This window comes from Ascaphus truei, chromosome 8, assembly GCF_040206685.1.
Source record: "Ascaphus truei isolate aAscTru1 chromosome 8, aAscTru1.hap1, whole genome shotgun sequence".
Classification (NCBI taxonomy): Eukaryota; Metazoa; Chordata; class Amphibia; order Anura; family Ascaphidae; genus Ascaphus; species Ascaphus truei.
The window spans coordinates 56,271,247-56,293,903 of record NC_134490.1 but is presented as its reverse complement, the minus strand read 5'-3'; the positions used below and the strand labels follow the sequence as shown (position 1 = coordinate 56,293,903).

Genomic DNA, 22,657 nt, shown 5'->3' with positions numbered 1-22,657 from the left:
ATTGCAACATTTGTACCAGTCTTAAGGCTGAAAATTCTTGCACCCGAGAACGGGATGAACATTTCCTTTACGATCTTCCTGGAAAAAGTTTCATCGGCATGTAACGTGATTTTCCATGCCTGCTGGGTGTGAGCAATCAATGCAGCAAACTCAGGAATAGAGACTATAGATTTGCCATCACACTGCAATCTATTCAGCAAAGAACCTTACTCGACTCCTCTGTATCCAGAATGTCCCTTTGCAAAATTAAGTGCTACACCCCCAAGCCTTTTCCCCCCCCCCAGAGAATCTACATTTATAGGCAAAATGTACATTTTTTTTTTTAGTAAAAATTAAATTAAAAAGTGCAGCTAATCATAACATTTTCCCACACTACTGGCAAGTCACATAATGGATGTTGGGAGAAGAAGTTGGGAGTGAATGTTAGAATTTGTATTATGGTGAGTGAACAAAGATAGTAATTTAACAGCTTCCCTGTTACAGTGCTAGGCAGCTCTTGCACCTTTAGCCATGTTTTGCAAACCCAGCAGCTAAATCACTGGTACCTCGCAGCAATATTTCAGGGATAACAAGAGTCAATAACGTTGTGAAAGCATATCCCCAAAGGTTAGGCCTATGAATGATTTTATTTTTAGGTTTGCCCCAAAACATGTTCCTTTCTTTTATTGAAGCTATACCCTAGGACAGGTGCTAGATCACTCATTAACATATTGTATTATCGCAACATTTGTCTTTATGCGCTACTCCGGGTGCGGTTACTTTGGTTTTCACTGCATTGTAGGTGGCAATATGTTGAGGTTCTGCAATTTTTTGCAGCTGTGCTCACTTTGTTTTCCAAGATAGGTAGTGTAATATATATATATTAAAACTATGCATAACCCACTCCCCCACAAAAAAAAAAAGTCCCAAACTGTTTAGCAATAAGGCATTCGAAACTGGGACATATAATTGTAGCCTAACTCCTTAAAGTTATAGGGCTATTAATGAGCATATAAAATCCTACATCTACAGAACAAGAGGGGGTGAAGATATGGCGTGCAATGCAGTGAAGGGTTAGTCTTTAGCTGGGTAAATACGTTAAATATTTGTGCACGATGCATTCAATGTATAGACCCTACGGGTTGAAAAAACAGGAAGGGGTCAGATAAACTTGCAGAAAAAGAGTTAATATGAGAGATAGTAATAAAGCGATACATAGATCAGGTAGGTGAAGATGGGGAAGTGTGCAGTATATGGGTGGACATATTCCAGTAGCATCGTCTTCTTTGATGCACATCGCTAAGAAACACCATTCCAAGTTAGCTAAACCTTGGAGTTTGTCTGAACCCCCTTAACTGCTTAAGTTATGGGGAGGAAAATCGATATTTGAAAGGATTTTATCTTATAATGAGTCTCTAGGTCAGAGCCCAGTGTGAGCTTCTAGACATCCCTCCTTTCGCTCATACCTAAATGATCCCTTCAATCTGCGCCACTCCTCCCCAAGGTCCACAGTACTGGCTCAAAAATTACATAGACACACAACATGCAGCTCCATCTACTCTTCCAGCTCCATAGAAGCGCTAATTATTCAGAGGTCGGTGATTACAGGGAGCTGTTTGAGAGGAAGAAAAAAAACAAAAAAAGTACTGCACGTAAACAGCTGGGAGGCTGTTTTGACACCCAAACGATGCCCATGTTCCATATTGCCAGGATTTCCTGTTGTGGTTTCTGGCACAGGAAAGGGCAGTCAGTATTGTGCTAAATCCGCATCAAGTTGTGTGCTGGGCAGGTGGGACGGATCCTCTGCCATATCGCTGTCAGGAGATTCTGTGCGGTGCCGTAACTTCTTATAGTCACTTTCTTGCGATTCCTCGACATCTTCACTCGCCGCTGTCTTGGAGGCACCTTTCCCACCATCTTTGAGCTCTAGGAGGATGTGGCAGGAAGAGCCTACAGCCTGGGGCCGAGGCATGTCAGGTGGGCTCCCTAAGCTGTCGTCTGCATTTGTGCTCTCCGCTAAGTATGGAGGGGGAAGGTCCTTAGGTCTAGAAGCAGCAGCTGCACAGTGTCCACTGAGTAATGTCAACATGCAGTCTGCCGTCTCCTCAGTCCTCAGCAATAAGGCATGACGCAGGCCTGGGGATCAGAGATGTATATTATTTAACCACCACAAGGAGGGCACACATTATGCATCGCACAACAGATAATAACTAAATATATTTAAACCAGGGGTAGTGAACTCCCCCCCCCCCCAACATGTCAGGTTTTCAGGAGATCACTGCTTCAGCACAGGTGGCTCAGAGGCTCAGTCAAAGACAGCCTCTGATTGAGCCACCTGTGCTTAAGTAGGGAGCTCTTGAGGACCCCCCGAGTTAGCCTACATAAACAATATAGTGGGTGACACTGGCGATTATCCATCAAGTAACAGGCAGAATAGGATATGTCAGTTTGCAATGTCGTCGCAGTATATAAATTACAGGTTGTTCATTCCAGTCAGTGATAATCTGCATAATCTCATTCCTTCTCCCAGCAATCAAATATTGATGAGGTTTGTGCAATGAGACGTACAGATGTGGTAATAGCAAATGGCGCTCTCCTGCAATACTTGCTACTTTTAATTACAAAAAGGATAAGCAAAGGTTTAACATTGGGTTGATGTGCCCCAATCTATATTTGGGAAGTGCAGAGCTTTTAAGTGCTATGGGGTTGGAATTTGTACGAGCGAGTATGCTCATGGGAATGTCCACATCCTTGGTGAAAAGGTTACCCAATGTTTTGTAATGACAGTGTTGGGGAAAAAGACATTTCTTAAAACAGGCTCCACTGGATTTCCCTTCTGCTTGTGCAGCTATTGATTAAATAAAAGCACAGATCCACGTTTTGTTGCAAACCTGCACTCCATATCACCACCCACAGGGTAAAGAAAGTACTATTTATAGTACAAACTGCAACAATAAATGACAATGTATTCATTCAGTAGTTGAATTGTGCTCACTTTCACTCGTGTTTAACATTGCGGAAAAGCTCTGTTCATCTACCTTTTAGAACCATTTGTACAATATTTGTTATTTAAAAACAAATGGAGAGATCATTTGTAAAACAAATACCTTTTCACAGGCTTGTAAATGAAAATCAAGTTGTGGTACTCTGCAACTCATGATAGCTTCATACTTTGAATAACACACACACACACACACACACACACACACACACACACACACACACACACACACACACACACTTAGTATTGACATGACCTAGTTCAGCCCTCTTCTGCTTGTTCTACAAAATGAGCCAGATCAGAATACATTTGGAAATGCCATGTTTAATACAATATAATTTTAGATACGTTTAAAGAATTGCAAATGATTATATATTGCAAACATGTATAACATCTGTACCATTTGTTTCCAACATGTCTTCGTCCCGTTGATCAGTCTGTTGGTGTTCCTCCGGAGTCTGTTCTGGGACCTCTCCTTTTCTCTCTCTACAGACACCATCACTTGGTGACCTCATCAACTCTTTTGGCCTTAGGTATCATCTCTATGCAGATGATACAGAGATATATCTATCCACCCCTAACCTCACTCCGGCATTCCAGTCCCAAATCTCGGATTGCCTCCTGGCTATATCCTCGTGGATGGTGCCTTAAACTTAATATGTCTAAAACTGAGCTCCTCATATTTCCCCCTAAATCTGGCAAATTATCCCCCTTTTCCATCACAGTAAATGGTACTACCCTCTATCCTGTCGCCAAAGCACATTCCCTAGGAGTGACATTTGACTCTTCCATTTCCTATTCACGTTCACGGTACAACCAAAATGTGTCACTTCTTCCTCTTTCCTCTGTCAATCTACTACTAAAACTCTAATGCATGCCTTTATCCTCTCCCGTCTGGATTATTGTAACATACTGCTAACAGGCCTCCCTGCCTCACATCTTTCTTTGATGAAATCAATCCAACAGTTGGCTGCTAGAATAATTTCACTTTCTTCCAAAACAGTATCCAATCATCTTCTCCTTAAAATCCCTCACCTGGCTTTCCATCAAATGTCAGATCACATACAACGTTCTCTTCCTTACCTTTAAGGTTCTCCACTCATCTGCTCTTTCCTACATATCAGCTTTGAACTCTCGCTATGCCCTGCTTGTCTCCTACACTCTACCCATAATGGTCTCCTTGCCACCCCTTTCACATCTGCAGCTCTCTCCTTAAACCCTTTTCTCACTGCACCTTACCTGTGAAACTCCCTCACACTCGGCACCAAGCACGCTCTCTCCCCACCCTCCAAATAGCCTGGACTATATGGTTAGAGTCACTCCTAACAACCATTGTGGCCAAGCACTGCCATCTACTGCACTTATTCACTCACCTGCTGTCTTTGTAAATTGACCAACATACCACTTAGATTGTACCTTAACTTAGTTACAAGTGAGTTTCAGTGTGAAAAATAGCCGCCTAAGCAACAAGTATGAAATTAGCAGGAGCAGAAAGTCCAAGGGCCACATGAAGGCCCTTTAGTCTGCCAGTTGAAGATGCCCTGACCAAGTGGGTCAAACTTACCCGATTTATACATTGCACAACTTGCATTATCCATTTCTGTTATGGACACACTTGTTGAATGTTTGGTTTGCAGTGCTGAATAGGAAGCAGAAAACCTAAGCAGCAGATCTTCAGTTGTGATTATAATAATATTATTATCATCTAACTTCAACTCCCTTCTGAAACCAGGACAAGGGAACTCACTTTGCTCGCGGTGCTTCTCTTCCTTCCTCTGGCAAACTTGAGCTCGCAGTTGCTTCACGTCTGCCTGATGGGATTCAACAACCCTCTCGCTTTGCTCCACCTCTTCACAGACAGCCTGAGAGAGAGTGGGACAAGTCTGACATGAAGCTGCAGGCTCTGCCCGAACAGGACCCAACCCTAACCTCCTCTCATAGCTACTGACCTGGACCTTCTCCTGCAGGGCGTTATAAACCTGATAAATCAGCCGGATATCCTTCATCACACCGTCTTTGTCAAAAAAATTGGTACTGAAAAGACAATATAACAGTTCAGTTTGAAACGCATGGTGGTATTTCAGAACATACACAATGACTGCTTTAAAGTGTCGCCCATATACTACATTATTTTTAACATTGTTTATTTTCGTCCGGTTATTTCTTTTGAAGGGGAAAAAAAAAAAAAAAGTCCCTATTGCCAAGCAGATTCATTCTGCACAACGTGACAGTTGTAAGAGAGATTAAAAAATTAAATTGGGATTCTCTGACTTTAAAAAGACACTAGAATTATTTAATGTTGAGAAAAGCTATTCTAACCGTATTTGGATGAGCGAAGTGAACACTTCAACTAGATTTTGTTGCCACTTTGGGTGTGTGCTTGTTTTTTTGTTTGTGTGCTCTCTCACCACAGGCCAAACACCTTAACCGATTGATGACATTTTGAGGGTAACTTTCTACCATTTTAGCTCAAATCTGTCAGAAGTTTAAACCAAAAAATCGGTGCATTTCCCATCTTGGAATTATTTTTTTTAAGTGGTAAAAACAAACAAAATGTTTTTTAAACTCGATGGTACATCTCATCGACTGGATTCCTGAACATGAAATGTATTATTTTGCAACTTGTACTAAATTCAGCCAATTTGCTTGAACCGTTTCAGAGAAATTGGTAACCATGGTAACAAACAACACTGTACAACAACCACCTGTAGCTTTACTTTGACATCTAGGTGGCAGTGGTAATTATTCACCGCCCAATAGGTTTTTCACAATGTCACAGCTTGCATTCAACCTGACACTGTACAGTATAAAGCATTAGTAAGACCACACCTTGAATATAGAGTACAGTTTTAGGCACAACTCCATAAAAAAAAAAATGAAAGAAGTGCAGAGAAGAGCCACCAAATTTATAAAAGGGATGAGAGAGAAAAATTATCTTACCGGAAATGTGGCAGCACCATGGGTAATGGGCCCCACCTCCTGGAGGTAGGAGAGGAAGTAACGTGCACCTGCCCTGTATGGGGCACCCCCCCCCCCCTTACCTGTGCAGTGTTGTTGATAGTAATACATGGTTAGATAAATACATTTTCAGACACATGGTTCCCTTCAACATAAAAGTATTTTAAACCATAAACTGAGGGAAGGGAAAGCCATGTGCTACCTGATGGACTGAAGGAAATGAAATGTCTGGTAAGATAAATTTTCCCTTTCCTTTCCGTCCATCTGGCAGCCCCATGGGACTTATTACAGCAATAGAAACCAAATAAGAAATTCATTTACTACAGCCTGTAAAACTTGACTATAAAACCGAAGGCTGCTTCTTGGGATGCTTGTACGTCCAATTTATGTTTGGTAACGGTGTGGATATTTTTCCATATAGCTGCCTTGCAGATCTGTTCTGCGGACGCCTGTGCTTTCTCTGCCCAGAACGTTGCTGCCGCTCTTGTAGAATGAGCTTTTAGGCCTGTTGGTATCTGCATGTTGGATTTTTTATACACTAAGCGTATAGTCTGTATAATCCATCTTGCAATAGATCTATTTGAAGCCTTCTCTCCTTTGTTTTTCCCCACGAAAACAAAATAAACAGGTTCTGAGACTTCCCGAGTTCCTTGCAGGTATTCCATTAAACATCTTTTCACATCCAGTGAATGTATATTCCTCCTTTCCTTCTCATTCTTTGGATGTTTCCACAATGTAGGCAGTATAAACTCGGGATGTGTGTGGAAAAAAAAACATGATGCTTTTTGCCAAAAGTGAGGAATTGTCCTCAGCACCACTTGGTCTTCGTGACTTGACATAGAAGGTTCCTTTATTGAAAGGTCTGTATTTTACCGACTCGTCTAGCAGACGTCACTGGGATTGGGCACGCCATTTTAAAAGACCGGTTATTAATGTATGCTTCCTGTGCATTGCACAGAATTTAGTACTAGATTCAAATCTCATGCTGGAATTGGTTCTGATTCTAGGTCTAATGTTCTGAATGGCTTGGACAAATCGCTTTATCAGAGGCCTATTGGTTGCAAACTGGTGGAGTCTTTCTCCTATTTGATGACTGATTCTTGGAAATCTGACGTCAGATGGATGATGGTCTTTGGAAATTTGAGAAATCCACTGATCTTCCCCCTGGTCTAGTCGTGGAGGAAGATAAATACCTTGTAAAGTTCTTGTTTGACTTGTATTCCTCGAGAAGGCTGCTTTCTCTTGAGGTCTTGAGCAACGAAAAAACAATCTGTGGCTCTTGGTCTGCCTCTTGTATTGGGGAAACACTCACACCTTGTCATCTGTTAATCTTTCCACAAGTTTCTCTAATTCTGCTCTGAATAATGAGACTTCGCCTGCCATGGAACAAAGCTAGCTTTTGAAAGCTGCATCTGCTATCCAAGCTTTAAGATACAGTGCCCTGCGGGCCACTGTCGAGTCGGCCATGCATCTATTGAGGCTTTTTAGTACAATTCCTGAGAAAGCCAAGTAACGCCTCTAGTCTCTTTGTTCATAAGCAGTCATGTCATCTATAAATGGATAGATTTAAAGCTATGAAATATCGGCTGCATTGCTGAGTAAAACCACCCCAGGAAGCCCTGAATGTGGATGGGATTTTCTCCCATTGCCAGTTGTTTTAGGCAGGCATTGCATAATATTTTCTTATGCTCGTCAGGTAAAGGTTGTTCAATATCCTGCACATGTTAAATGTTTTGTCTTTGTGAATACTTTCTTGGGTCTAACCTCCCCTTTACTGGGTTATTGAGGGGCTTCAGGCCCTGCATTGTGAGGAGCCGACATCCGTGGGATACATAATATATCATAAGAAAAAAGTAATCCCCCTCCCAGTTTTACCAGATTCAAACGTTTTCCCTGCATCATTCCCTTTCCAGTACTTGACAGCAGGTGAAGGCTCAATCTGTTCAGAAGCTACGTCTCCGCACTCTGTTTCCAGTATCCGTCCGTCTCCTGTCATTTTATTCTTTTTTTAAATTCGCCCTTGCCGACCACGTGGCACACGCCGACCAGTAGCGACTTGAGCCGCTTCGCCTCCACCCGATACCGTCCTGTGTTCAAGTGGCCTCAGCTATGCAAAAGGATTTCGTCTGACACCTCCAGACTGCGCCTCCGTGGTGACGCAATATTGGACCTTCCTTCCTCCACTCGATGGCCTCTTGGAGCACACGCAGATTCAGCAGGTCCTGGGGACGCTTGCCGACATCTCTGCCACAAGCCCCCAAAGAGATGAGCGACTTCTGCCTTCTGTAGGGGAACCAGCCTCTGCTGCTTTTGTGCCCAGAAAAATGGTGGCTGTAGCCCCTTTTTTCCCCCCAGGTAACCCACCCTTATGGGGAAACGGACTGCTTGACACTCCCTGAGAAAGCCTTATAAAAATAATACACTTTCTTTAGTGCAAGCTCCTACCACCAGGTAGGACAGGAAAAAACACTACACAGGTAAAGGGAAAAGTTCCCTATATAGGACACGTGCAACATACTTGCTGTCCTACCTTAGGACTGGAGCCCATTACCCATGGTGCTGCCAGGTGAACAGGAAGGAAGATCTGACCTATGAGGAGAGGCTAGCTAAATTACATTTGCTTGCATTAGAAAAGAGGCGTCTAAGAAGGGATATGATGATAACTATATACAAATATAAATTGGAGACAATACAAGGAGCTTTCAAAAGAACAATTCATCCCAAGGGCAGTATAAACTGCACCTGGTCATCCCTTGAGGTTGGAGGAAAGTGGCACTTTAGCAATGCCGCGACACGGAGGAGTAAGTAAATGCTGTTTTCTGAATGGAAAATAGTGAGAGGTATTAATACACTAGGACTCTGAGCATCCAAATGATTCAGTTTGTCGTATTGCTGAAAGCCAAGAGGAGACAAACCACTGCAGGAGTGGCCCAACTCCAGCCCTCAAAAGGGCCACCAACAGGTCAGGTTTTAAGGATATCCCTGCTTCAGCACAGTTGGCTCAGTCATTATGGAGGAAAAATAGATTTTACCAGCAACAAAGGAAAGAGTCCTTTACAGTAAGGGCAATTAACATGTGGAATTCATTACCTATGGTGACTGTGATGGCAGATACTATATATATTTTCACAAAAAGGTTGGGAAGGAAAGGTTTACAGGGATATATCAAATAAGTAAACATGGGAAGGATGTTGAGCCAGGAATTTATTATTTTCCTCTTATAAGACATAATTGGATAATGTATCACTGGAGTTATTGTTTGCCTTCCTCTAGATCAAAATACTGTAAATATAAAACATAGGATAAGTATCCGTCCTCTACATTTAGCACAGGTAGAACTCGATGGACAGATTATTATTTTTACAGTATGTATGTATAACCTTTATTTATGTAGCTCCCACAGTGTACTCACCACTTTACAATAAAGACAAAAAAAACAGTACTGGGAATTATAGTACAATAAGTGCAACAAAGTCAGACAATAGGAAAGGAAAACCCAGCCCCGGAGAGCTTACAATCTAAGAGGTATGTTGGGAAACTCTGAGACAGCAGGTGAGGGAATAGGTGCAGTAGATGGCAGTGCGTGGTCACAATGGTAGATAGGAGCGACTGTTGGTGTGGGACAGAAGCCACGAGTCTATGCTATTAAAATGCTTCATTTAAAGAGGTGAGGTTTTAGGGTTTGTTTTACAGGTGGGGAGAGAAGGTGCTTGGCGTATACCGAGTGTGAGGGAGTTCCACAGGTAAGAGGCAGTACGGGAAAAAGGTTTAAGGCGAGAGAGAGCAGTAGAGGTGAAAGGGATGGACAGGAGACGAATATGGGTAGAGCGCAGGAGATGAGCAGAGATATAACGAGAGATCAAAGTTGATACTTTCCTCCTCTGGGGTTAATGAAAAAGTAGTTGTACTATAACATCACGACCACTAGTAAAGAGAAATAATAATCACACATTTAATTGAGGGCATCACATAGCAATGGTGCAGGAGTGGCCAACTCCAGTCCGCAAGGGCGACCAACAGGTAAAGTTTTAAGGATATCTCTGGCTCAATCATTGGATCAGTCGAAGAGTGAGCCACGTGTGCTGAAGCAAGGATATCCTTAAAACCTGACCTGTTGATGGCCCTTGAGGACTGGAGTTAGGCCACTCCTGCAGTGGTTTGTCTCCTCTTGGCTTTCAGGAGTACGTCAAACTGCAATCATTTGGATGCTCAGAGTCCTAGTGTATTAATACCTCTCACTATTTCCCATTCAGAAAACAGCATTTACCTACTCATCCGTGCCTCGGCATTCCCAAAGTGCCACCTACTTGATTGCAATATGCTAACTCACCCATGTTCTTTGATCACTTTGGCATAGTTTTGGGAGGTGTTTGGCACTGAAGACACTTTATATTCCTGCTGACTCGTCGTGCCCAGGTTTGGAATAGTGAGTGAGACTCTCTGATTAAACCTGGAAATAGAGGAGAGGCAGAAGAATGTCATTCAGATCAAATAAGATTACATTATGACATATGGACAAAGAGGCCAGGCAGTCCTCATCAGCCTGCACTGGGTAAAAAGGTAGCAAACCCTTGGAAAAAAACACTAAATTGTGCTTCTCAGAAACGAGTATCAGTATAATTAGAAAAAGGGTATTTAAGAGATTGCATTCCTTTTCGTACTCACTGTACCGGAAGAAATAAATGGTGGTGCACGATATGCTGTCAGGGGTCTGATCCTATGGTAGATCCCGTTGTGTGAATTAATTCAATGGTAGGAAGGCAGCGGGCACTCAAAGTTGAAGAAAGGGTTTCTTTATTGAATATACTTATTCCTCCTACGCGTTTCCATCGCAGCTGGGACCGAAACGTGTAGGAGGACTATGTATATTCAATAAAGAAATATTTTCTTCAACCGAGTGCCCGCTGCCTTCCTACAATTGAGTATCAGTATAAGCCACCAGTTCATGCAGCTCTCCATTTGTCCAAGTGGCAAATTCTGTTTATTCCCATTTTTTTGTCCATTTTGGATGCAGTGTAAACAATCATTATTTACATGATAATACACAGTAGAAAGTGAAAGCATGTTTATCTTATGCTTCTAATGTTGCTCCAACTACTTTTGTTCCTTGGGGCTTGAAATACACAGATTGACTTGATGGTTGCAATATTTCAGTCTCTGCCTGTGTTGTTATTGACAAGTGTACATACTGCAGTAATTATAGACTCCCTAGGGAATGTACCTGCGGTTAGGCCTGAAGAGCATATATTCCAAGGCGTGAGTGGAGGTATTGGCAGTAGAGATGAAGCTGAACAGCAGGAAGACTAGGTCGGGGACTCCAAGAAGGCGCGTCAACTGTTTATGTAAAATCTGTTCTCTGTATGACATCTGCTGCTGTGTGTTTCTCCGAAACTTGTACCAGCCAATCACGTTCTGTCAGAAGAGAATGGGAGGGTCGTGTTTTAAAGCTATAATGCTCAGAATCATGTCAGTAACTCTTAGGGGCAGTCTCTCATAGGACCAACGCAAACTAAGGGTATTGGCAATTTTTAAACAAAATCAGAGAACTAGAAGTATTTTTAAACTTGCAGTGCTTTGAAGTGTTTTTACAATATTGACAATCTATTTTGCAATATTATGTGTAAACTTCATGTGCGCACACACACACACACACACACACACACACACACACACACACACACACACGGGAAATATTACTGTATGCTCATTTGCATGTCTTAGGCCGTCGATGGTGACAGCGACACGACGGGTGACGTCTCCACCGGCGAAAGTTATATTTCGCTGGGCATCGTCGTCGCGTGATTCCGGCAATTTGATTGGTTCAAGGACCGTCACGTGATGCGACAGCCCTTGAAAAATCAAATTTTGCCGGCTACAAGTTTTCGCGACGTCACCATCGCGCGCACTATAAGCGCACGCGGCGGCGGCAATGCATTTGTTTTCGGGCAACGTCGCGTCTCCGGCACTATAAGCACGGCCTTAAACAGGTCTGCAACCCCGTCTTTCACCATTATCACCCAACACACAGCACTTCCAGGGTTGCAGACCTGTCAGACATGCAAATGAGCCTACAGTAATATTTCCATTTGCTATATGCTTTACTGTGGAGGGTTTTTGTCACTTTTTTAACCCACCATAACTTGAGTATACACACACACACACACACACTAAATATTGATCCAGGCGTTTTCTTTTGCTTGGCATTATTATTAGTTTGAAGAGGTACTGGGAAAGAACATTGATTACGACATGTGATTTAAATAAAACAGACACAGGGAGGAGAGAAACACTAATTTCTACACCAGAATAAAATAAGTCAAAATTGTACTTTGAGAGGGATAAAATCTAAGGAAATTACATTACATTAATAAATTGTACAAAAAAAAAAACAATAAAAAAACACAACCTTTGTTTGCCATGTGGAACTGCCCATTTCCCCTTCACTGGTTAATATGAGCTAGTGACACAGGAGAGAGAACTGACTTGCAGCATAAATGGGTAAGTATATAGTTGCATAACTTCCTGCACAGTAGATACCAATGTATTATCTTTGGATCTTTATAGAGACATATTCGCCATCTTTCAAACACTTCTAAAAATATATATTTTGCTCAGAAATGTATGTAAAATAAACTACCTCAATTGAGATTTGATGGGATGTAATAACATGAATGATCACCTTTCTGTATCCAAATAATGGGTCAGTAATTGACCCTGCCGATCTGCAGCTATCAGGAAAAGCCAAGGATTTTCAAGAGCCAGCTCTGCTGCTTTCACCCAGTAAGCTCTTATCTTCCACAAACGCTAAAGTGCAATATGTATGTATGTATGTCTTTATTTATATAGCGCCATTAATGTACATAGCGCTTCACAGCAGTAATATACGTGACAATCATAAATAACAAATAATATAAATAACACAAAGGGCATAAAAGTAACATTTAGGAAAAGAAGTCCCTGCTCCGAAGAGCTTACCATCTAATTGGTTGGTAGGATGTATGTATAGACAGTAGGAGGGCGTTCTGGAAAGTGCGTCTGCAAGGGGCCAAGGTTTATGTATGAGGTGTTAATTATCAGCCATGGAGCTACTCATATGCTTCCTTAAGCAGTTGTGTTGAGGTGGGTCTTAAAGGTGGATAGAGAGGGTGCTAGTCGGATATTGAGGGGAAGGTCATTCCAGAGGTGTGTGGCAGTCATTGAGAAGGCTTTAGATACAAAAGGGGGTAGAGAGAAGACATACTTGAGCAGAGCGCAAAAGTTGGGATGGTGCATAGCAAGAAATTAGGGCTGAGATGTAAGGAGGCGCAGAAGAATGTAAAGCTTTAAAAGTGAGGAGGAGAATTGAGTGCGAGATTTGATAGGAAGCCAGGAGATGGATTTCAGCGGGGGAGACGCGGAGACAGATTTAGGAAAGAGTAGAGCGATTCTGGCAGCAGCGTTTACGATAGATCGTAATCTTCTTAAGTGCTCTTGCCATGACCAGGAGGTGAGAAACTCTTAAAACACCTTGCAATGTAAATTATTGTTGTAAATTTTAATGCAGGGGTAGCCAACTCCAGTCTTCAAGAGCTACCAACAGGTCAGGTTTTCAGAATATATCCCTGCTTCAGCACAGGTGACTCAATCAGTGGCTCAGTCAAAGATTGAAGTAGGGCTATCTTGAAAACCTGGTAGCTCTTGAGAACTGGGAGTTGGCTACCTCTGTTTTAATGGAATGGCTTATAAGACAAATCTGATGTTCCTCATAAACAAAAAATAATTCCTTCACAAATTGCATACTGTGTTTCTGCTCAGGGAATCCACTTTAAAATGTGTGTTTTGCTATAACACCCAGCACTGAAATCCTTGGTACAACCTGTTTTGTCCAGTAAACAAATCAGAATGCTTTGTGCAACTTTTCTGGCCTCGTTTTATTGTCCTTCGGGGCAAAAAGTAAGTGAAAAAAGTAAGCTACCTGTCGGAGCCCAAAGAAAAGAGAAATCCCAGGAAAAGATCCTGCATCTCGAGACAAAAACTATATGGGAGCCACGAATACAAGAAAGCCTATTCAGCTGCAGGAAAAATAAATCCATACACAGAGGGGGAGATATTTTACATAACTTCCTGTTTTTCTGCACATCTTAGGCGGAAAAGATTGAACTTCTTTGCAAGCACTTATGTAGAGATGAATGAGGAAGAGAATATACTTGGTTATATAGCGACACACCATTGCTACATAGGCATTGTTAAGCTTCAGTTAAAGTAAGAGGAACCCTTTAGGGAAGGTTTTTGTAAATGCATGTATGGATTTGTTTTGGCACACAAAGACAAATATATATATATATATATATATATATATATATATATATATATATATATATATATATATATATATTTTGGCCTACAATTTTCAAATATTGAGCTGCTGACCATCAAAAATGCCCTGGATTCCAATCATATTACAATACCTTGACTTAAATGCCACGTGCCTCTTGACCAAACAGTAAACCTTAAACTGATTTACAGTCAACCTGGGTCCAACTCCTGCCTAAATTGTCAAAGCTGTAAGACTAGATTGTCTCTCCTGTGAAGTGAAAGTAAGCAGTAGGAAAAAAACGATCGTACTTTCCGTCTGTCTTTGAGGATCTGATCAAGGCTTTCCTCGTTCACTGTGCCCGCATAATCATAAAAACTGTCAAAGAGAACACACTGTTATAGACGCAAGAGAATCAACTACATCACACCTCTAATTATATCTAGGCAGACATCTGGCCCCATCCTCTCTACTACAAGCAGCAAACAAGAGAAATGTTTATGCATGCAATCCACGTACTGTATAACTGGCTTTAATAGCAAACAAAGCATTAATTGAGAAAAGCCTTAATGCTTTTTAGGCAGGGATTCTCTATTATGTAACATTGCTCCTTTGCTCATGAATGTACTTATAGGCCATTGCAGGGCCAGATTGATATAACCAGTGTTCGACAAATCCATTAAAATACAGGCCCGTGGCGACTGGATTTGACCCCGTGGCGACCTCCTCATGGCCGACACCAAGCAGGGCGGGATTGGGTGGGGGACTAGGTGGCGAGTAGATTTTTTTGGTTCGGCGAGTAGATTTTTGGGTGATTTGTCAACCACTGGATATAACCCTTCAAAACCATTAAGTGAAGATAGTCTAAAGAGTTTCCCAGAAATAGTTATCGCAACTGCTGCTACAGGGCAGATTACTTGTTTTTTTTGCAATCGTAAACAGAGCTGGTACCAATTCTTGACTTCTCCCCCGATTTAGCACACCCAGAAGTCTACTCTCGCTGATTAAGGCATTTACCTCCATAGAGCAACATTGGCTTCATACTTCATCACAATATATAATCAGAATAAGAGCACAGATTATTAAAAACCTACCTGAACAGTTTGGTGCATGGCTGATGTTTATGGATTTCTGAAAGATAAAGACACCGGCTGAAATTAAATGTGTATTAAACTACAATGTTGGGAATGTGCATTTTAACAAAAACAGTGCACTTGAAAAAGTCTTTACATTTTCTACATTTAAGAAAAGTTTTTGGTAGGAAATCCGCGCTCGAGCTGATGTAACAAGGGGCTGCTGCGTGAGCGTCCACCGGCTGGAGAGGGGTACCGGTTGGAGAGAAGAGCACGCGATCAATGGAGCATCGTGAGTCCGGACCCGTTTTTCATCTACCCTCCTGATCTCGCTTCTGGATCTCCCGGTTTGACCTGCGCACGCCTTAGCTAGTTTGTAAGTTATTTTGTTATCATTTTCATCTTCTACGCTGTTACTGTTGTAATCCACCCAGTGGGACACACACACACAAAAAAATGTATATACCTTATACTCAGTGCACTCTCTCCGCTTTTTCTTTTTGTATGTGCTACATTTAGATAAATGTAAAATAGACTATTTGTACTCCTGATACTCTGAGGGGCTAAACTAGTTGATGCCTCAGCCCCCAACTTTAAAGTTATGCAGAGGTACAAGTTATGGCAGAACTTACCTATAACTTGCAGAAGCTCTGTGTTACTAATCTGTGAATCGCTGATAGAGAAAGTTTCCTCCTGTCTCACCTCTCCCACCAGGAACCCTTCCTACAAAAGGAACAAAGTTATGAACGATCGGATTTGCATGCAACCGAAATAAAACCCTTTGCTACATATTTACATTAACTCAGAGGACATAGAATCGAGTAAGATTCTAATCAAAAAAACAAGTCACTCTAACCAAAATACACACATCAGCTCCACATAATTCATTACAGAATTACAGCCATAACTATCAATCCTATAGCCTCACGAAGCATGCCCATCCAAAATCAATGCTGTGATAAATTCCCCAATTCAGAAGCAATACTATGCTCATTCAGCAGAAATCCTGTACCAACTTCCAGCCTAGAATCACTCCAGATCCAATATCCCATCTGAAGAATCCACACTCATTTTACACCTTCCAACTCAAACACGCTCGTCTTCATCTCAAATTCCAAAATCACACTGAATAATTTACCATTAACTGACATAAACAAACTTGTTACTCATCACTCACATACACACACAGTGACGGCTCACCCACGGGCAGGCACAGTGACGGCTCACCCACGGGCAGGCACAGTAGCGGCTCACCCACAGGAAAACAGTTACACTCAGTGACAGCTCACTCACAGGAAGACACAGTGACAGCTCACTCACAGGAAGACACAGTGACAGCTCACTCACAGGAAGACACAGTGACAGCTCACTCACAGGAAGACACAGTGGCAGCTCACTCATAGGAAGACACCGTGACAGCTCACTCACAGGAAGACACCATGACAGCTCACTCACAGGAAGACACAGTGACAGCTCACTCACAGGAAGACACAGTGACAGCTCACTCACAGGAAGACACCGTGACAGCTCACTCACAGGAAGACACAGTGACAGCTCACCCACAGGAAGACACAGTGACAGCTCACCCACAGGTAGACAGTGACAGCTCACCCACAGGAAGACACAGTGACAGCTCACTCACAGGAAGACACATACACAGTCTACTCATGGCCACTCCTTGCCTGGCGTTCACTAGGTCTCCCCCTGCCCAGTAGCTGCATCAATTTCCATCCCCTCCTTCTCACCCACTTCCACCTGACACGCGCGGCCCGCTGCCCCCGGAGAAACATGACGCAGAGCCCGCTACTTACGTGGTCCGAGTCACTGTTGGCGCTGTGATAACACACGGAACTGAACGTATAACCAGAAATGGAAGCCGCCATGATAGTGAGCCCGCTCCCTCCCACAATGCTGCGCGCCGCGGCCTGTCATGGCGTCACGCGCGTTTCCCTGAGCAGGGAACTCTGGGAGTTGTAGTTTTGTGGGCGGTCTCACGCTGCTCAGGCTAGAATCGGTTTTGTGAACTGAAGCCAGGATTATCCCACTGTGGAAGTAATTTCCCAAGGTCCTCCCCCATGTATCTAGCTGGAGTTCTTGGATTTTAACAACTTGGTTTAAAAAAAAAAAAAAAAGTCTCTGAAAGACATGGGCATGTCCATTGACTGCTTCTGGATTGAAGGTGGTGCATGGACATGAGGCAAAAGGTGTGGGTTCATTTGCATGTCATTTCCCAGAATCCCTGGCTCTAGTGGACGCACTATGCTAACAGATTGGGAAGGGTAGGGTTGAGACATGTACAGTAGGGCTCCGATTTACAGCGTCCCCAATGTATACCCATATGCATTAGGTTCGGCGCTTGTTCCGTTTTTCCGGCGATTTTCGGCATGACGTGCTCAGCAGCAAAGTATCCGGCTGTCACTAAGCAACAATTTTAGTGCATGCACAACTCCTTGTCAGATGCCATTTGTCAGCGAAACAGTTGGTTTACAGCTCTGCATCTCTGTTTTCAAAGATACCATACAGTACAGTAGGGCACCGCTTTATGGCGGCCTGGAACGGAACCCACCGTATGAGCGGGGCCCTGCTGTACTGTGCTCACAAGAGATTTGTATGAAGGGGATAGAAGGTGCTAATGTTTCTGACGGGTGGGGACACATGATATTTCAATTCAAGTTAATGATGCTACAGGGACATTGACTTAAAAAGTGCAGTTTGCCCATATATACCCTATAACGCGGATTACCTGCTTTATTTCTAGGTTTTTTTTTTTTTTTTAACCTATCTGTTCTTTATTTTAGATTCATGTTTGTTTTAAAGGGTGTAAAGCGGTGTAAAGCCTGCAGTACAATGTTCACATGGCAATTTAAATTCAGGCAGACTCCAGCTGTTTTCTGTGCAGACTACAAAGAATCTTATTAGAAACAAATCTCGCAATCTTCTCAGAAAAGGTTATTTAAGATCAGCTAATGTCACTAAGTGAGACGGGATTAGCAGCCATATTCATTTAGAGTTGGGACAGTTTTCTTTTCTTTTTTGAAGGGATAAAATAGTTTACTTTTGTTTTTCTTAAACAGTGAGCAGGGATAATACTACAGAGGTGAAAACAATCTACTGAACAGTATCTAATACATCTTTAACAGATAAACATGCAGGAGGTGCTGCCACTGTAAAGCAGCAATCCAGCTTTCATTAAAAAAAGAAAAAAAAACATATATTACAGGATGAAGAATGAGTGATGCAGGACATCCGAGTGATCAGAAATTAACAGTTCAGCCCCAGAGACCCCCTGCTTCAATCCTGTAATAAATTAAACCTGGATTGCAACGCAATGTGATGCTGTAGAAAGCAGCACCCACTGATTATTCACTTCCAGTGACCAAAAACCTATTTTGTTTAGAGAATGGAGACCTATCACTTTTTGGTTCAAAATAATTACAAACCGGGGAACAATAACCTAATACAATGTGCGAAAGAATTTAACTGCGTATAAATAATTCCTGCAAACGTGAACAGTTGCTTTAGGTCCTGCTCAAGGATGTCTTCTGTCTACCCCAGTGATTTTCAACCTTTTTTTGGTTAGGGAACCCCAGAATTCGATTTTGAAATTCTGGGAAACCCCAACCCTCATTCCCGTCTCTCTCCCCCTCCCCCTTCGGTACGTGCGCGCGCACACACACACACACACACACACTCTCTCTCTCTCTAGCAAATGGAAATATTACTGTATGCTCATTTGCATGTCTTAGGCCCAGGCCATAGAGGGGTGAGGAGAGCGGATGCGCTCTAACGCTGAGGCTCACCTGCTTAAGTCAGCGCGATTTCACGGACTTGCAGGCGAGCCAGCGTGTGCGAAGGGAGCCGGGGGGAGGTGGTTGGAGGCGGGGCAGTGACGTCGCTGGGCCAATCGCCCGCGACGCACTGACGTCAATGTCACGGCGCCGTGACGTTGACGCTGCTTAAGGCTGATTGGATGTTTTCAGCTTGGCGCTCGGCTGAAAACTCCAAAGCCTCCGCACGCTCACGTGAGCCCCCTCTCAAGGCATCCTCATTGAGGATGCAGGGGCTCAGCGCGGAACGTCCGCACGCCTCAGCGCTGCTTGTCCTTCTATGGACGCAGCCTTAGACAGGTCTGCAACCCCGCCTTTCACCATTATCACCCAGCACACAGCACTACAACTGCAGCAAGGGATTCTGGGAAATAACATGCAAATGAGCACAATCGGGCCCAAGCCATGGCGAGGGTGCATGCCCTTGGACTGTCCTCCCTAAGATGTGACCCTGCAGCAAGCTTAAGCCTATAGGGGACCATGTTAATGGTTTTGAAGCAAAAGGTGGCACTGTGTGCTCATTTGCATGTCATTTCCCAGAATCCCTTGCTGCAGTGGAAGTGCTGTGTGATAATGGTGAAAGGCGGGGTTGCAGACCTGTCTAAGACATGCAAATGAGCATACGGTAATATTTCCATTTGCTTTGCTGTGGAGGGTTTTTGTGATCTCTCTCTCAGCACCCACCCTCTCAAATTCCTCTCTCTCCCTGTCAGTGGCGCCAACAGGAACAGGCATAGAGATGAAGTACAGCACTGACCGAGCGGCTGCTGATTGTGGCTCACTACTGTGTGGGGGTGCCGCTGCGTCGCTGGGCTTGGGACAGCATGGGATAGTTGTCCCAGCTCTCCCCCCCTTGCGGCCATGCAACCCCGGTTGAAAACCACTGGTCTACCCCATTAGTATCTAATGCCCTCTCTCGCTTAAATCCTCACTGACTGCCCCACACCTCTGGAATGCCCTTCCCCTCAATATCCGACTATCACCCTCTATTCACCTTTAAGGCCATCTTAAAACACACCTGTTTAATGAAGCATATTGTATTGTATGTCTTTATTTATATAGCGCCATTAATGTACATAGCGCTTCACAGTAGTAATACATGTGGTAATCAAATAAATAACAGATAATATAAATAACAGATCATGGGAATAAGTGCTTTAGACATAAAAGTAACATTTCGGAAGAGGAGTCCCTGCCCCGAGGAGCTTACAGTCTAATTGGTAGGTAGAACGTACAGAGACAGTAGGAGGGAGTTCTGGTAAGTGCGTCTGCAGGGGGCCAAGCTTTATGTATCGTGTTCAGAATATCCACAGTGCTATTCATATGCTTCTTTAAGCAAGTGTGTCTTAAGGTGGGTCTTAAAGGTGGATAGAGAGGGTGCTAGTCGGGTACTGAGGGGAAGGGCATTCCAGAGGTGTGGGGCAGTCAGTGAGAAAGGTTTAAGGCGGGAGTGGGCTTTAGATACAAAGGGGGGTAGAAAGAAGACATCCTTGAGAAGAACGCAAGAATCTGGATGGTGCATAACGAGAAATTAGGGATGAGATGTAAGGAGGGGCAGAAGAGTGTAAAGCTTTAAAAGTGAGGAGAAGAGTGGAATGTGAGATGCGGGATTTGATCGGAAGCCAGGAGAGGGATTTCATGAGGGGAGATGCTGAGACAGATCTAGGAAAGAGTAGAGTGATTCTGGCAGCAGCGTTTAGGATAGATTGTAGGGGAGACAGGTGAGAGGCAGGAAGGCCGGACAGCAGGAGGTTACAGTAATCAAGACGGGAGAGAATGAGGGCCTGAGTCAGAGTTTTAGCAGTCGAGCAACAGAGGAAAGGGCGTATCTTTGTTATATTGCGGAGGAAAAAGCGACAAGTTTTAGAAATGTTTTGAATGTGAGGGGCGAATGTGAGAGAGGAGTCGAGTGTGACCCCTAGGCAGCATGCTTGGGATACTGGGTGAATGATTGTAGTTCCAACAGTAATGTGGAAGGAGGTAGTAGGGCCAGGTTTGGGAGGAAGTATGAGGAGCTCTGTTTTAGCCATGTTGAGTTTAAGGCGGCGGAGGGCCATCCAGGATGATATAGCAGAGAGACATTCAGAAACTTTGGTTTGTACAGTAGGTGTAAGGACAGGTGTTGAAAAGTATATTTGTGTGTCGTCGGCATAGAGGTGATAATTAAACCCAAAAGATGTTATTAGGTCACCTAGAGAGAGTGTGTACAGAGAAAAGAGAAGAGGTCCCAGGACAGAGCCCTGGGGTACCCCCACAGAGAGATCAATAGAGGAGGAGGAGGTGTTAGCAGAAGAGACACTGAAAGTACGATGGGAGAGGTAGGATGAGATCCAGGATAGAGCTTTGTTCCGAATACCTAGAGTATGGAGAATGTGGAGGAGAAGAGGGTGGTCCACTGTGTCAAATGCTGCAGAGAGGTCGAGTAATATGAGCAGAGTGTAATGACCTCTGTCTTTGGCAGCATGGAGGTCGTCAGTTATTTTAGTGAGGGCTGTTTCGGTGGAGTGAGCAGAGCGGAAGCCAGATTGTAGAGGGTCTAGGAGAGAATAGGTGTTGAGAAAATGGAGCAAGCGAGAGAATACAAGACGTTCAAGGAGTTTAGAGGCAAAAGGCAGGAGGGAGACAGGTCGATAGTTAGAAAGACAGGTAGGGTCAAGCTTGTTGTTCTTGAGTAATGGTATGACTGTTGCATGTTTGAAGGAGGATGGAAAGGTTCCAGAGCAGAGGGAGGAGTTCAAAATGTGTGTGAGCGTAGGGATTATAGTAGGAGCTAGAGGTTTTAGGAGATGGGAGGGAATGGGGTCAAGAGGGCAAGTGGTAGAGGGAGAGGAGGCGATCAACAGCGACACGTCCTCCTCTGAGACAGTGGAAAAAGAGTCAAGGAAGGCAGGAGGAGAGTTAGGAAGAGGTGTAGGATGGGAGGAAGAAACAGAGGGGATGTTCTGCCGTATGGATTCCACCTTTTCCTTAAAATAGTCAGCAAAGTCCTGAGCGGAGATAGAGGAAGGAGAGGCAGCTGAGGGTGGTTTGAGTAGAGTATCAAAGACAGAGAACAGTCGGCGTGGGTTAGACTTGTGCATGTTGATTAGTGCAGAAAAATAGGCTTGTTTAGCTTGCGAGAGGGCAGAGTTGAAACAGGATAGCATAAATTTGTAGTGAAGGAAGTCTGCGAGAGTGTGAGACTTCCTCCAGAGGCGTTCAGAGGAACGAGTGGAGGAACGCAGCATCCGCGTGTGGGAATTTAGCCAGGGTCTAGGGTTAGAAGGGCGAGTGCGGCAGAGAGAAAGCGGGGCATGTAGATCAAGAGACGAGGACAAGGCAGAGTTGTAGTTCCTGACCAGGTTGTCAGGGTCTGTAGCAGAGCTGAGAGAGGAGAAGGTGGAGCTTAAAGTGGACTCAAAGTCAGGTAAGTGAATAGAGCGCAGGTTTCTGCAGAACCGGGGGGTAGATGGAGGTGGAGAAGGGGAGAAGCGAGATAGAGAGAATGAGATGAGGTGATGGTCAGAGAGAGGAAAAGGGGGAATGG

General features: G+C 43.6%; 1 protein-coding gene across 1 annotated transcript; it reads right to left on the bottom strand.

Moving 5' to 3' along the window:
- Positions 1-275: 275 nt before the first annotated feature.
- ABRAXAS2 (abraxas 2, BRISC complex subunit) lies at positions 276-17,255 on the bottom strand. Its single transcript, XM_075612165.1, has 9 exons — positions 17,116-17,255; positions 15,937-16,027; positions 15,326-15,362; positions 14,543-14,609; positions 11,160-11,350; positions 10,269-10,388; positions 4,930-5,014; positions 4,728-4,842; positions 276-2,115 (listed from the first exon to the last, which is right to left on the bottom strand). Exons 1-9 carry the CDS (start codon positions 17,185-17,187, stop codon positions 1,727-1,729), a joined length of 1,167 nt encoding a protein of 388 aa, XP_075468280.1. The 5' UTR covers positions 17,188-17,255; the 3' UTR covers positions 276-1,726.
- Positions 17,256-22,657: the final 5,402 nt, after the last annotated feature.